This window comes from Strigops habroptila, chromosome 3 (assembly GCF_004027225.2).
Source record: "Strigops habroptila isolate Jane chromosome 3, bStrHab1.2.pri, whole genome shotgun sequence".
In the NCBI taxonomy this organism is placed as follows: Eukaryota; Metazoa; Chordata; class Aves; order Psittaciformes; family Psittacidae; genus Strigops; species Strigops habroptila.
The window spans coordinates 23,781,376-23,797,922 of NC_044279.2; the positions used below are offsets into that span (position 1 = coordinate 23,781,376).

Consider the following 16,547-nt stretch of genomic DNA (forward strand, 5'->3'; position numbering starts at 1 on the left):
AATAAGCATTTGGGAATTTTAGGGAAGCCGTTGGGGTAATGATCATGACAGGAAGCAAAGTATGTCTGCTTTCATAAACTAGGTTTGATTGAGTTGCGTAATGATTATTATAATTTGCTCTAAGATTCATCTTTATCTTTAAAGGACAAATTCCATCATGGCTTCCATCTTGTCTGTGTCGGTAAGTCTGTCTTTTTTGGATTGTCATGATTCAAGCAATTCACAAAATAAGGTTGAAGAAACTACCCTTCAAAAACTTGGGTGCTATGAGCAAATGCCATATTATTTATAATATGGTCTAGTATCCAGCTGTGAAGAGGAAAAAAGAAATTACCAGTAGGGAATTATCTGATGTTTTCTTTGTTCTGCAAAGGAAAAGGTGGAGAAGAAGAAATTTCATTTATCCCAGCCTGTGTTGTGGATTAATGGTGGAAAAGTTTCACAAAAGGAGTATGGATTCACCTGAAAATTAACATGACAGTTTTATTCGATTATTCTTGATGCCTAATCAATTGCTTGCTTCTTTAAAGAAAGGAAATAATACCTAATCAGCTCAAATATAAAAAGCAATATGATATTCACAAAAAAAGGTATGGGATTTCTAAAATACTTAAGTTTCTATGCTATGTTCTGTCATTGGTTACTATTATAAATTGTCTAAGACATTTTTCACCTCTCATTGCAGAGAAATATGAATTACATACAGGCTTTTAGTATTAAAAGAAATTTGAAAGTCAACTGGATAATACCCAGAGCAACCTGATTTTAACTTGGCCTTGGTCTGAGCAGGGTTTGAACAAGGTCGTTTTCAGCAGTTCCTTCCAGCCAAAATTTTATGGTTATTCCATGATTAATTCTCAAAATATTCTCTCATAAGTCTATCTACCTATGATAAAAGGGAATATTCACTTGTCAGATCAAGAAGTTTGCTATGGAGGAAATTGGGATGAGAGAAGGAAGGAGATAACTGAAGTTGGTTGTAATCTCTACTCTGTTTGGATAGTTAGCAATAAACATAATCCTTCTGCCACCAGGGCATATCTTTTTTAATTTTCTTCACCTTAATCTTTCTGATTGTTCTGTCTAAATCCTAGTTGTTCTCCTTGCTCCTGTGTGCTCAGCATGGTAATAATTGGCTGAAAGCAACCAGGATTTCTGCCCTGGCGTGACGTTTGCACTTCTGAAGACTGTGGCTTTGGTGCACTATCTCCTGGTGCCACGCTTAGACCACAGGAAGAAAACCAGTGGGATGAGAGCTTTGTGATTAATAGGCTCTCCATTCAGAGTTGGAGTATTAACCATTCTCATCTAGTGTCGCTGCTGGAAGGAATAGCTGTTTGGGAGCCACTGTCTTTTGGAATGTATAATGGCACTACATGTCTCTTTGCAAGACTGATACCAGTTCTATTTCATAGTGCATTTTGGAAACCTTGGGACTTGAAGATGCATGTTCCACTGTTATTCCTTTCACTATAACAGTCAGGGCTTAAAAAAAGACTGTTTACATACTGCTTAACATACATGATGTATCTGTTTCCATTCTCATTCCTACCTGATCCACAGGAAATGTGACTAATATTTTGCAGACAGAAATAAGCATTCGTTAACATTACACTAAAGCATCTATAGATGTGTGATCCAGCTTCAAACTGGGTAGTGTGGTGTTGAGCCAAAGCCAGTTAAATCCTGGGTAGAAGAAAAATGGTTTGGATTAGTCTAAGACTTATACTAGTACAGCTATCTGGCCTCTGGCTGGGTCAAGTGAAGGCAAAGGCAGCCCGTAAAGTATCACGTAGAGGGATGGTGATCTGTCTGAAAAATTACGGATTGGGAAGGATTACCTCAAATTTTACCTCCAGTCTCCTTCTGGAATACTCTGGTAGAGTGGATTTGAAACTTGTTATTCAAAGTGGTCTGCACCTAGCTCATCTTTGGAAAGTTTTATTATTTTGTATGGGCAATACTGATATAAAAACAATTCCGTTGGATTTCTCTTAAAATGGGACATTCTGATCAAATCAGAATTTACATTTTCAAAATATACCATCGTTGTATGTTGGTTTGAAGATACCTTTCAAAAATTTGCTTATATTTGTTATTAGCAATATAACACAGGTACATTTAAAATAATTGCTAAACATTTGACTTGATACAGTGTTTGAATTATATGGTTTCATTTAGTTTTGGTTTGCTGTTTAGGTAAAGAGAAAGGTTGAAGAAAAGGGTTTAAAAGAAATAAATAATTTTTTGCTTTTTAATCCTCTTCAGGCTAGGAATACTTTGTACATCTCAAATGCTCATGACTGTCAGAAAACTGTTTTTCACCCCGCCATGGGCAGATTCTGCTGTCACTGTGTTAGTATTGAGACTCTGAGGTGTCAAGAGGTCCAGTACTTTTAGAATACAGAATAGTCCACTGAATAGATGAAGAAAAAAATTTACAGATCTTGGAATTTCTTAATAACTATGTAGCATAGAAGGTATGAGTCTCAAGGTTAATGGACCTACTTGAAAGCAATACCAGCAGATTGAGAGTAGGAGGGCAGCAGAAACAAAGATAGAATAATGTGGACAGCTGATAAAAACAGTAGGAGCCAGAGGAGTAAAAGGGGTTTCAGAGTGAAAGAGAAGCAGTGTGATGCCAGACGGAATACTGAAATTTTCGGATTTGATTCCTAGGTCTTCCCTGATAAATGATTCATGCTCAGATAGGTCAATTTTGTGTTTTCCCACATCTTTAGACTGAGATGAGATCTGTCTGCTTCATCAAAGTACTGTCAGTTTATCAACATTTGTACAACATTTTGAAGGCTTAAAGTGCTGCATAAATACTATATAACATGAAATAAATAGGATTTGCAACTTTTAACAATGTTGGGATGGATTCAAAATTATCTTCATCAAGACAATATTGAAATAAATATGCATATAGAAATTCCAAAAGCGCAAATGACTATGTCTGGCCTTGGTGTGCATCACCAGCCCCTAGCTGGGTTTGGAGCTCGGTGGGAAACAGGAGTTAACACCTCTCATTAATTCTTCACACAATATGTAGCAATGGGTCCCAGGACTTGGCAGTGTGTCAGCCTTGTTACACACCACTGAAAATCTTCACCCTGACTTGTCTTGGTTGCCTGTATTGAACGTCAGATGGGAAAGCAAGACTAAGTAATAATTTATTCATACCAGTTTATGTTTGTGATAACAGTACTTGTCATAATAGCATTTTGTAGTGTTAGAATGCACTTCCCTCATTTTCTGTGTAGAAAGCCTAAATGAGTGTTTTCACTTAAGTTGCTTTTTAGGCACTGAACCCGTCTTCTGGTTTTCCTTTCAGGTTTGCATTAGACACATTTTTAAAGAAAAACTATTCATAATTTTGCTTTTTTAACACGAAATTTTTTTTAGATACTAAAAATGTTTTATGTTTAAAAAGAAATACATTATTGTGCCTAACTCATTGTCAGCTTTGTGATAAATGGGTAGTAATTTTGAACTCTGTTAATTCCTTTATTTCAAACATTTTTATCAAACGCAAACCCTGAAAAAACACCATATGATCAGATTATTCTTTTCTTCTTTCATGTTAGTCTAGTTGTATAAAGGGGCTTTACAATACAGCATATTCATTAAAACACTGTATCCTTGCTATTGCCGAAGTAAGGATCCATTTGGAGCTTTCAGTTCTTCAGAGCAGAGTTCCAAGAAGGGGTTGCCAATATTTTGTAACAACCACCCCAAAAGCCTTTAACTTTTCTGCCGAATCCATGAAGGGGAGGAAATATATCACTCTTTCTGAGTGACTAGACTAGACAGTGACTTGACAATGCAATCAGAAATTGAATGCCGAGTTACTTACATATGCAGGTACAAGTACTGAACACCCAACTTTTCTATAAGGGAAGTGCTGAAGAGATAGCTTGCTAGTCTGCATTTCAAACTGCTAGTGTGCCAAGTCAAAAGTTCCCGTATAGTTGGAAATAAATGAAAAATTGTAAGAGAGAAAAAAAACGGGCGGGGGAGAAACAGTAGTGTTGACCCTGCTTGGGTGGAATCAAAGGTGACAATTGCAGACAATTTTATGGCCTTCCAACCTTATACCTAAATTTCCCTTTTTTTCCTGTACTTTTTCCTACTGTCATCCATCTCTGTAGAACAGATTATCTTTCTCATATCTATATTTTGTAGTTTTAGGAAGATTTTGATGGGTTAAAACCATTACTACTGTAATGCTCCTTCATTAGCTGGCAGCCTGAAAGTAATTATGCGAAGTGCCAGTGTTTCTGTAGTAGGGATTGTAAAACAACGAATCTGCAGTTCTCAGCAAGATTTCTGCGTAAAATAGGAGGATCGCAGTAGCAGAGGGAAGTACAGAGTCAAGACACATAAAAAATTAAGTTAGTGATGAAAGGCCAAGATACTTGGCCAAGCTCTCCGTTTAGTTTGCCTGAGTGCAGGGCTGGTCTGTGCTTCTGCTGTAAGAGGGCGTTACTATTTGTTTAAACTTTTTTTATGCATTATCTTTCAGCTGCAGTTTAATGTGCTTGCTCTGATGGAGGAAATAATGCTCCTTGTATTTCCATCAAAATAAGTGAGCAATTTTCAAATAAATAAATATGAAAATGTTTTGGGTGGGTTTTTTTTTTGCAACCGAAGCCCCATTATAAGCGTTGTAGAAAGATACAAACAAACTCTTCCGTTTGTGGTTTCAGAAATGAATTCCAGATTCCACTGATGTAATGGAGAATATATATATACTTACATATATATATGAAAGTAAAGTAATGGTTGTAATGTTACATATAAGTAATAATCATTACCCTATTAAATCCTCTGTGCTGCATAAGAAACTTCTGTTGCTTGTGCAGTAACATTTTGACATCCTTTTTCAATAGCTTTCATTAAAGGGAGCAGCTGGAATGTTCATATTATTTTGTAAGGTTTGAAAAAGTCAGAAAATAAACATGCCTTTAGCTTGTATGGGACAGCTGTTAGCATGAAGGCCATGATTTCTAGTGTGGCATCGTGGTGTCAGTCATTGCCAGATGGACGGGTATTTCTGTGCTCATAAAAAAAAAGGAGATGCTTACGATGTTTGTCCAATTATTAGTGAAGAACTAGCAGCAATTAGTACCAACTAATACTCTCTTTGGGAATCTCAGTAAAAAAGCCAAAATCAGATAAGTGTGGATTTAACTCTATTTTTGTTTGGCTGAATGGAGCCTTCTCATTAAATTAAAGATTTATTGTCAGATTGCTGTGGGGTAGCTTGCATTGCTGGCACAGCAGCTTACTTGCTGTCTTACATTTTTTTCTCTCTCCATCCGTATATATGCAGTTGTAGTTAGTAATACGCAACACCTCATAAATTCCACATTTGCACAATACTTCACTAACAACAGAATGTTTCAGACCTGGATTTAAGGTGTTTGAACTAGATTAAAGTATCAGTGTAGCCAGATGTGTTAGGGAGGAGCTGTCTCATCTGTCTTTTTTGTTTTCTGGCCTTTCATCTCATGACTTGCACTGTGAGTATGATTTCTAACCTGAAGATTATAGATGCTTTCTTCTCTACAGTTCAAGTATGTTTCTAAACAAAGTAGAAACAACAAAGTTGATACAGATTTTTGAAATAGTGGAATCATGGAGATGTTCTGGAGACCTGAAGGTTGTGTTTTCAGTCCAGCTCCAAGATGTGCAAGTATGAAGGTACGTCTTAGTCCTGTGGAGCAGTCGTATGCCTAACAAGCTGGTTTTGGTGAATCTTCCTGCTCACTCCAGCTCTGTAGCACATCTCTGTATGGATAGGAAATAAGAAAACTCTTTCAGAAGACCTCCTCAGGTGATTCAATGAGGTATTAAGAAACCAGTTGAGGTAGATTTAAACCAAGAGTCAAACCCAGAAAGATGCAAAAGGAAGCACAAAGGAGACCAATGGAGTCTGGTATTGGTTTCAAAAAGGAGAATATTTCCGAATTGCTGAGGACAGTCAATTCCTGATGCAAAGTTCTGTGGACTTGATATTTTATCAGAAAGAAAATGTTCCAATAAATAGGGCTGAAATAAAATTTCTAGATGTTTGCTTTGAATAATAAATTTTATAATATTCACTCCCATGTAAGACTGGAGATTTAAGACCTTATAAAAAAAAGTTTTGACTAACAGAGACCATGATTAGAGTGGAAAACTCAGAGAGAAATTTGCTGCAGTTTTGAGCATATGAAATGTGTTCTGAAATGAAGTAGAAAAATAAATTTCCTTAGAGAGGGTTCTGTGACACAGTGATAAATCTTTAACAGAAATAAACATCCACCTCCTTGCTGGTAGTGGGTACTTTTGCAGTGAAGGGAAATCTACTTTGGCAAGGGAGTTTGTCACTAATTACAATATCAGCACCTGTACCTCTGACGGCAGCATAAATATGGTGGAAAGACTGAAGCTTATGGTTGAAGATGATCGAACATCAAATCAAAAAGTTTCTATGGTAAAGAGAATGAGTAGGTGAAAGCAGAAAAATTATGTGTACAAAGGAAAATGATGTGGCAAAATGAGAGCCTGAAGAGGCAGGATTTGGTTTCTTTTAGGCTTCAAGTTGGTAGGTTTAGAGGTCTCTAATATGCTACATGGGCTGTGGCTGATGGTGCAGTGAGTGACACTGCAGCATTCAGCACTGAAATTATTGTTACTTTTGACTACTTCTCTACCAAGGTTTAAAATAAACGAACAGATTATAATGGGACTTCTTAACTTTTAATGTGAATGCTACAAGAGATCCACACTTGTTTTAACAAAAATTTTGCACTTCCTATCTGGACACATTGGTCATGTTCATATTAGCAAAAATCATTGGACAGGTATTCATGTATCAGCAGCTTCTTCAAATATGTGGAAATGGCTCCTTTCCTGTTTTCCATTGCTTACATACATTTGGTAGTTAAAACATATGCTGTTACAAATATAAAGCATTACATTTTTCTATTGTGTTAAGAATTATTAAAGATACACTTTTTGTAAATAGCCATTGCAGAAATTAGGTGAATTAATTTGCCTGTTCTTCCTTCTGGCTCTTACTTCCACAGTTCAGTATCTCCATAGCAGAGTAAGCTTGAAATAAATTGCCTGCAACATACTTTGACTCAAATGAGATCAAAATGGCACATATAATTTCCTTCTCTTTTCACAGAAAACCAAGTTGCAACCTACAGGTTCACCTGAAAAGTGAAAGGCACCTGTAGGATTTATTATCTTGTAGAAAATATTTAACTGTTATTGCTGTCAAAATATAAAGAAAAGTAACTTTTCTTTATGCTGTGCTCAAATTCTGGTGGCTACATTTTTAGTTCTTACTTAAAAACAGTCAAAAGGTCAGTAAATTGAACAACTAAAAAGTTATTCAATCTTATGAATAATCCGAACAATCCTTTGTGTGCAGGTCGACTTTCAATCAGCTTGTCAGAAAGACATTTCTGAGAAGTACTGTGTTTTCTCCAGGACGATGTCAGGGTGCAACCCCAACCTTAAAAGAAAAGTACAAATTTGTCTGACCTGTACCTAGCAGCTTAATTTTTAAATTTTAAATGTCCACTATAGCTACTCCAATGAGATTAAGCAGTTGTGAGAACAGGAAATACTAGCATTTCAATAGGTATTAATATATGCATTTGACAGGAGACAAATGTGCTATGGAAGAAAAATGTTAAATTTTTGAGAGACCAAGTGGGTATAATTATATTAGCACATAAAATCTATAAATTGAAATAAGAAATTACAGTAATGGCAGTCAAGATTTGTGTCATAATAATTACTGGTTTAGTATGGATTCCATGAATTATTAGGTATCCTAACCTATTTTTCACAATTAAACTTAATAGCCCCTTGAACAGACATATAGTTATAGAGTAAATCACAAAAAGTTTGGAGAGAATTGACAGAATTTTACAGTGGAAATAACAATTCACTAAACTCCTATTTATTGGCTAGGTAAGCTGTATTTCTGATTTTGCATTATATATAGGATTGATTACTTGCAGAGTTCTTTTAGTCGCAGATGATTGTGGGACAGTAGCTTTTCCAAAGTTGTTGTTTGCAGTTACGTTATAAGTAATTTTAGGATCTGAAAATCTGATACCTCTTTTTATCCTCTGAGATACAGAATCTGAAGTGTGATATGCCTTTCAATGGAATTTGGTTAAAGCAAAGTATTATTCATAATCAGAAAGAACAAATAGTTGATTTGTTGAGTAGAGTCTGACCAGATGTCATAAAAGAAATAGCCAGGGGGAAAAAAAATTGAAAGCTGTCAGATTTTGAGCACCGATACAATTTTATTTCAGAACAACGAAGTGTATTTCAAAATAGGCTAGTTTATGTACACCTGCATGCTTTACTCAATCTACCCCCTGTTTTGGATCACCCTTCGTAAATACTGTCAGGTACTTTGTTATATTCATGGCACAATCTTCATAGCTCAGAATTCTGTTTTTAACAAGACTAAAGTTTATTAATAGGTTCTGAGAGTGCAAAATACAGACAGTAAGGCCATTCTACACTGAATATTGTACTGAGACAATAGACAAATGCAAATGGAAAATTTTTATTAGCAGCAATGTCCATGGGGTGAGCCTACAGCTGGGAATTTGATATTACATGTTTTAGTAACACTTAATCTGACTTCCACTTCAGTTAATGCCTGATGCATTAGTAGCATAGATAATAACATGCTTTTAAATGTACAACATACAGATAAACTCAATTTATGTCTGGATTTTCATATCGTCACCATTCTTGGAAGAAGCAAACTAAAATAAACATTATATTGCTTCTATTTGGCTGCTTTCTCCGAACTTCTGATTTCAGATGGTGTGAAGCGATACCTGTGCCACAACACAAAGCTCCCAAAGAAACAGGGTTTGTGTTCTGGTAATCCACAAGGAATAAAGAGATGAGCTATGAGCCTTGTGTAATTTGCTGTGATATTGGCAGCTGAGAGAAATACCAGATGCCCCCAAGTAATCATCTTGCTAAAGAATGCAATCCTAGATTTACCTTTTCGAACAGAACATGATTCCTCATGTGTTCTTTCCTGAGAAATGATGATAAAAGTCTAGGCAGTAAAATCTGCTCCAGCAGATAACTCTTCCAAAGACATGGTCATAAGAGGCTATGAGAGTCAGCTGAAGTCCTGATCAGCCAGGAGGGTGAAGATAAATGCATGAAATGTTTCCACCATGAACATTAAGCTTTAGGAATTGGTTCAGACTTGCATTTCAGCCCAGGATTTTCATTTAATGCTGCAGATGGAACAAGGGGTGCAAGGAATATGTCATTCAAGGCTAGTGATCAGATCTGTGTTAAAGATGATTTCTAGTACTACATGAGTGCCAACAAAAGGTGATGACTACATGTTAGTCCCATCTGCACCAGTCTCTCATTGTGCATCTAAATCAGAGAAGCAGCAAATTCTGCCAGGCTCCCTGGGCAAGGCTCATGTGTGTCCCATCCCTCCCTCCCTGCTCTGTCCTGCATAAATGGAGCCTGTGTGTGTGTTTCCACAGAAAACTGGAGCACTTTCTGAGGAGGTCCTGGAACCAGATGCTGGGGTGCCCAGACCCCAGCACACACTGCAGCATGTACCTACTGCTCAGCTTGCAGAAGCTGAGCTGCCGCCAGTGATGTTCTCTTTGTGGAACAGGCTAGGTCTCTTCTGATTTGTTTTTTTCTGTCTGTGAGTTAATGCTAACACTAGATCTTTGTAGAGAGGGGTTTGTTGCATTATTTTAATAGGAGATTCCCTTGATTATTTGGCTTATCCTATCCGTTGCAGTGTGCACAATTCAAGGCCTCTGAATGCTCAGGGATGAATATATCTTGGTGCCTGAGAGAGAGAGAGCAGCTAACAAAGTGCTTAGATTGTGTTTGCAATTGCAAGGCAGCATTCTTCCTGAATGGTTTGATCTGGGGGGAAAGACTAAAGATACAGATATCTCATCTTTTATGAAGATGCTTTCTGCTTGGAAATCTCATTTCTGTATTGTGATAAAAACTACCTCTGGGACTGCCACTGGGAAGAGCAGCAGGGCTAGGTATTGTCTTGTCCTGCAACTGCAGCATCTATCATCAGATCACAAAACAGGTTTTCTCCCACTCGGGAAGGTAATTTCATGTCACAGTCTCTGTTTCAATTACCACTTCAGTTAAGGCTAGGGCTATATCCACCACAGACAGAGAGTGAGCATCAATCTAATCCAGATAAAGCAAAGAAGAGAGAATGTAACATAACATTCCATTAAGTTTCAGTGAACCTCACTTCTGTAGCGTGGCTTGTGTTCAGCCACCTGGCTTATACAGAGCCACTGCTTTCCTAAAACTTTCTGGTTTCAGTTACATATGACTTTCTCTTGAAGCCTCTAACACGTTAGAGGACTTTCTTTTACCTATTAGATCCCTTTTGCTGAAGGATTGCTACCATATATGTTCATTTTCCAACAATGCAGACACTGTGTAAATCATTCTTGAATGTAAAATAAAAATACTGCTGTTTGTAAATGAGGCCCTGAGATTTTAGCTTGTGTAATACATACTTTTACAGAGCATACTTTTCAGGCCACCTCTTTTCCCGATTTCTTTAGTTTCTGCTAATCATAATGTCTCTAGTGGAAAAAAAAGAGATAAACTGGCTCTGCACTTTTTTTCTTGCGTTTTGGTTGTGCCTGGTAGCATAATCAGACTTAGCGTCATCAATGCAATGAGTAGTATGCACTTCTTTAGAGAAATGGAATAGCTTGTTGGAGGAAGTTGCAATCTAATTTGCTGACAAAGCAAGTGTCTTAACTGAGAGAAGAGATGAATAGCTACAAGTTTGTTTGCCTTATTTAGGTTCTCTAAAAGCATGAAGCCTTGTGGCAATAATTGTCTTGCAGAGCTGTAGTCACTCGTATAAATAACGTTTTCTCCATTTTTTTGTGTTTGTGTTTACATTTTTCCTACATGCTTATACTAAGTTGTAACATCTCATAAAACACAAGGTTTTCTCTGATCAGGTTATTTTCTGCGTAGTTTGGTAACCTAAAAGTATTTTTTTTATAATTGAGAGATGATTTTTTGCTAAGTTAATTTGACTTGTATGCACAAGATAGTGAACATAGAATCATATAGAATCATAGAATAGTTACGGTTGGAAAGGGCCTTAAAATCATCTAATTTCAACCCCCGTGCAATGGGCAGGGACGCCTCGCCCTGGACCATGTCACCCAAGGCTCTGTCCAACCTGGTCTTGAACACCACCAGGGATGTTTAATAGTACAAAGATATCTTTTCTTTTTTTTTTTTTTCTTTCTCGCTAGGCCCTGTTTTTCCCTGTGAGGATGTAATTTCAGTTCTTTGGGTTTTGTCATTAACTAATCTATGATTTTTATGACAAAAGTCATACAGAAAAAATCTGGTTTGGCTTATTACAGAGAAAAGCCAATTCTCCCATGTAGGTGTTTAATCTTGGATGCTCAAATAAATACCTGCCCTCTCTATCCCACCTCCTCCCCCCAGAAGTTTTGAATTTAAGTTCTAGGAGTGCATTAATAAATACTCTGTAAAAAAGATTACAGTCTTATCACTCTCAGGCCTGTCCTCAGCCCCAGTTAAATTCTGTTCTTTTATTTGTTGCAGGTGGGGAACTCAAGGGGATTTCACCACTACTCACCCTAGGCCTGTTGTCAAAGTAAAACTCTTTACAGAAAGCACCGGGGTGCTGGCACTTGAAGATAAAGAGCTGGGAAGAGTGAGTATTATGTGTAGACATGAGAAATATGTGAGAAATGATGCATAGAAATGTGAGTATTGCTAAAACATGCCATGAACTGGTACAAGGCATTCAGTATAGCACCTATTCTGCTCCAGTTGTACCAAACAGTGCTTTTTCTTCTAAGAGTTTCTAGGACTGGAGGTTAAAAAAAATTTAAATTTAAATTATTTTGAAGAATGGAAACATTTCAAATATCTATTATTGAATATAGCTTTTTCCTTAACTGTATCCTGTGGCCCCAGATGGTTTGTTTTTCCGTGCCTCCTTGCCCTTCCCACTCCTGGCTGCCTCATGACACATTTGTTTGACAGCTGGTCAAACCAGTTTAAAGACAGTAATACCTTTTCTTTCTTGGTTGGGAGTGGCAAGGGGAGAGAGAGAAAATAAAAATAGGTAATAGAGAGAAGTTGGAGCTGAGCTCACTGCCCTGTTGTTGGAGTCTGACCCAGCTGTCCCAGAGACAAAGCAAGATACATGAAAGGTGAGGGAGGGAAGAGCAATCTTCTGTTTCTGTTGCCGATTCTTACTCCCCTTCAGCAGAGAGTCTGGTTTGGCAGTTTGCACCAGAATAAAGCAATTAAATCATCACTTCTTCCTGGTTTTTTACCCCTCTTGTCACAAAGGACAAAGGCCATCACCTTTTTTCCCCTTGCATTAAAGCTTGTGCTGAGATTGGACATAGCAAACAGAAGTACCTGAGAGATGCATGGATATTGATTTTATGTTTTATAATACGTTAGGTATTTACCAAAAATGCCTAGCCCTCTCCTTGCCCAAAAAACGCCTTCTGTAAATGGTAAGTCAGTAAAAGATAAACCTCCCACAATGGCATTATGTACAGTGCATGGAAAACAAAATGAAAAAGGACATGTTGGCTGTGCATCAGCCTGTTTGCACCTCCCAGCAGTAGCTGGCAGACACCTTCCAGCTGATGGTGGTAGACACTCAACTCAGGGAGAAGGGGGAATATTTCCAATCTCTAGTTAATCAGAGTATTTGAGAGTGGTGGTGGCTAGCTTCAGCGGATATTGGAAGAATATTTGACAGAACTTTTACAAAGTAATTTTAAGGTACATTTTACCTTTCAAAGGCTTGTTTTGTTGTCGATGTCTTTATTTTCAGGTTTGAGAGATTTAAATTCAGGTAGCCTTTGAAAAGATGAAGGATCTCACTGGATAAGTTTAATAAACTTCGGCAACTTCGTGACCGATCACTATACTGCAGTGATTCGCAGGAGTGCAGCTGATTCAGTGAGGTTTGGTATGCTCTGAAAAGGCCTGAAGATACTTCTGTTGGTACTTTTTTCTCTACGTAAAAATTCAACTCAAACCTGCCCCTTCTGAGGTAGTTTGCTGTGGACATTAATTCCTATCTGTCAAGTACATTCTTCAAAGCATGTGTCTTGACCTGATACCACTTTTCTACATTAGTGAAGTTTGCAGTTCCCATACCCTGTGGTTATTGTGAAGGTTTTGTTCCGTTTAATCTATAATTACAAATAGATGGAGTCATCAAGCTACATGATTTGAATTTTGAGCTTTCATCATATACCAAAGGATTTCGTCTGCCACTAAGGAATTGGCTTTTTATGAAAGCAGATCTAAGGTGTGAAATGTGGAGCCAGCAAAGGTTTCCCAAGAGGAGAAGGAGTTTCCTTTGACCCCATCAGTCCATGGCAGTCTCTCACACTTCTGAACTTAAGATATAGTCCTTGATCTCAGTATGATGCCTCTGCAGCTCCTCGGTTTCAGGAGGAGACACTGCCGATTTCCAGAAGTAACTAGCTCATGGTAGAGCAGACGGGATGTAGGTTTGTGCTTTCAGTAAAGAGGGCAGACCATGCTTACAGCTTTATATACTCGCTGTTAGGAAGCAAAGTCTGGGGGCTGCTTCACTGATGGTTACCAGGTAAGCACCAAGCAACAGAAGGGATGTTGTCTGTACTTAACACGTTCTCCTCTCAAGGCATTTAAGATGTGCTTAACCAACAGGAAAAGTACTTACTACATCACTTGTCTGACATTGTTCCTTTCCTCTAAAAAGGCAAAAATAAATCCAGTTGTGAATGCCAAGAGAAGATTTTGCTTGCAGGAGGACATTCTTCTGGCTCCCTGCTGTTTTAGGTGTTTTCAAACAAAAAAAAAAAAAACCACAACCCAAATCTTAACCTTTATTCTTTGTTCTACATAAACTGAAAGAAGAAATGGAGACGTGTGCTGCACAGGAGGGGAAAGGATGTTATTTGGATTTGGGTTCTGCAGAACGTGAGCTTCTTGAGTCACAGCCTGTGTCTGTGGTTGTGTACCTCCACATACAGTCACCACTAAATTTAACTTCTAGAAAGTGAGGCAGGCTCCATCTTTGAAGCTATGTTTCTTCTAATGAGGAAATGTTAAGGACCTACTTTATTCAAAATCTTTGAAACATGTGGTACAGTTTCTATGTGACTGACACTGATCTGGCCATCTCAGTAGTTTTTGTATGTGCATACAAAAGGCAGAATTGATGTTTGCATTTGTACGTGCAACAACTAAGGAAGCATGAAGAAGCCTTCAGAGTTTGGTGTAAATACTTCTGAAAAAACAGCCTGCTGGTTGCTGAAACTCAGGGATCTGACACCACTTTTCCTTGTTCAGTACTTTGTGTATGAAGATGTTCAAACCTAGTAATTCAAAGTGACAACCATTGTGCTTGCTTAGCACACATGTGAACACAATGTGAGAACGGCAGGTGGTGGTTGATTGCTGATACTTTCTGAATATAAGAATTTTTCAGCCTTGCTGCTTTGACTATTCAATTAAAAGGGAACTATTGTCTCACAACCTGCTTGTCACAGTCAGCTGCAGCCAGGAATAATTACCTGTGCAGTTATGAGTGTTTTTATTTCATGCTGTTACTCTGGGTTTGATTTAAAGACATGATAAAATAGCTGTACTGGCTCATACCTGTACTCGCATGATTGCCTAGTTTCTGAATGCTGACTGCACCGGGCACATTGTTTATCTTCTGTGCTGCATTCAAAGAGCCACTGAGCGGAGATAATTTCATACTGTGAATATGTTAATTTAAAGCCTGTCATCCTGGGGAATGTGCTTCTCCATCACATATCAAAATGACTGAGGTTTTGCAGGTTGGAGTTTTTCTGTCTGTTAAGTTTGGAAAATGATAAGAGATTGCTTCCACTTCCCCCTTTTCTCTTGTTCCCGGAGTAGTCTGCCTGTCAGCATCCTGCTATGTCTGGCTGAGTGTTATTTCCACAGAACAGGGGTTTTCTCAGTACCTTCTTTGAGAATGCCTCTTGTTAAATTCTTGAGACATTTTTCATTCAGGCATGCTCTCTCTTAGATTTGGGGGAAGGGTTCCTTGTGAAGGAATTTTTATCAGTTGCTAAGATCTATTAAGGTAAGTGTTCAGTGGCAGCATCAGCAGAGGTCCCTTGATGGCATAAACTGCAAAGTTTTCCCAGTTCTTTGTCAACAACAGTCTATCTCTTTCACCATGTGCCTGTTCAGTTTTTATTTCTTTTTAACCACCTTTTACCCAAAGCCTTCTCTCAGTGTTTCAGCTGTAATACAATCATAGCTGGAAAGCAAGGGTCATAGAGTCATAGGGTTGGAAGGGATGATGGAGCTTGTATAAAATACATATAAACTCTCCTGGCAATCAGTCTTTTATTAATCCTTTCTTTAGGGGCTCCCTAGGTAAGAACTTTTCTAAGGGAGTTACTTGCAAGAGAGCTATCCTCCCATTTCTACCTCCAATCTTGTCCCTTCCTTGAGCTGCTTTTGCTTCATCCTCTTGACAGCAGTGCATTATGACTTAGCTAGCACTCAGAGAACACGAGCATAGAGCAGCTGCAGACCTTCTTTGCTTTCATCTTTTTTGCTTGTAACAGTGAGCCAGAACTCACCATTGTCTGCTCGGAATTATGATGATTACCAAGGTTTGGTGCCCAAGGTCTGAGATCTCAAAATGTGTCTAAAACCAACCCAACTTGTAAAATCTGTCTCATTTCAAATACTTGGCTCAAAGGAGTGAGTAACTCCAGTGCTTGGGTTCAACACTGGAATATCATATTTTTGGTGGAAGTAAGGGATGGGGAGGAGAGGGATGTGAGGACATGAGCTGACTGAAACTGAACTCAGCCACAAGTGGGGGGGGGGGTAAAGGGAAAAGTGATTATCTTAACTCCTGATTTATCTCCACCATGCTTACAGCTTGCCAGTCTGCTTGCCTCTTAGCTTCCTTGGTTCCTTATGAAGGCTGCATTTTGTTTTGACAGCAGCAGAACAGCGGGCAGGGATAAAGCTTGAGAGCTTTATCTAAACATGGGAGTACTCATAGGAGCTATTTCTGTATTTCTGCACATTACTTTTGACTCTGAACCTTTTGCTTGGTTATCTTCTCTGAGAAAGCAAGATTGTCCCAAGTTTGGTTTGTTTAAGCTTTCAGAGTATTTTGGACAACTCAGCTTTTCTTTCATACCTTTAAAAGAAGATATGATGCCAAAGATAGAGGAGAGTTAATAATCGCTTGGCTGAATTAATTGTTTAACTCAGGTGTATTTCAAATAACTTCTATTGTGATCCAGCTGAGGACTTAACTACACAGCTGAATCACCGTAAAGGATGGTTACTTAAGTCGTGGAATGATATTAACTTTATGTCTTTCAACCTGTCATATTTTAAGCCCAGGAGAGAAACATTTTCAGTCATTCACAATTAAGTAACAGTGTTGTGAGAACATCACC

At 38.1% G+C, this 16,547-nt stretch overlaps 1 protein-coding gene across 25 annotated transcripts in view; it reads left to right on the forward strand.

Annotated features, from left to right (window-relative positions):
• The window catches only part of CADPS2 (calcium dependent secretion activator 2), a 298,626-nt gene that overhangs the window by 139,279 nt on the left and 142,800 nt on the right, over window positions 1-16,547 (forward strand). For all 25 annotated transcript variants that reach the window (XM_030479911.2, XM_030479889.1, XM_030479892.1 and 22 more), the window contains one exon: window positions 11,662-11,773. In XM_030479911.2, coding sequence (XP_030335771.1) covers window positions 11,662-11,773 — 112 coding nt within the window. The remainder of the gene's footprint in view (window positions 1-11,661; window positions 11,774-16,547) is intronic.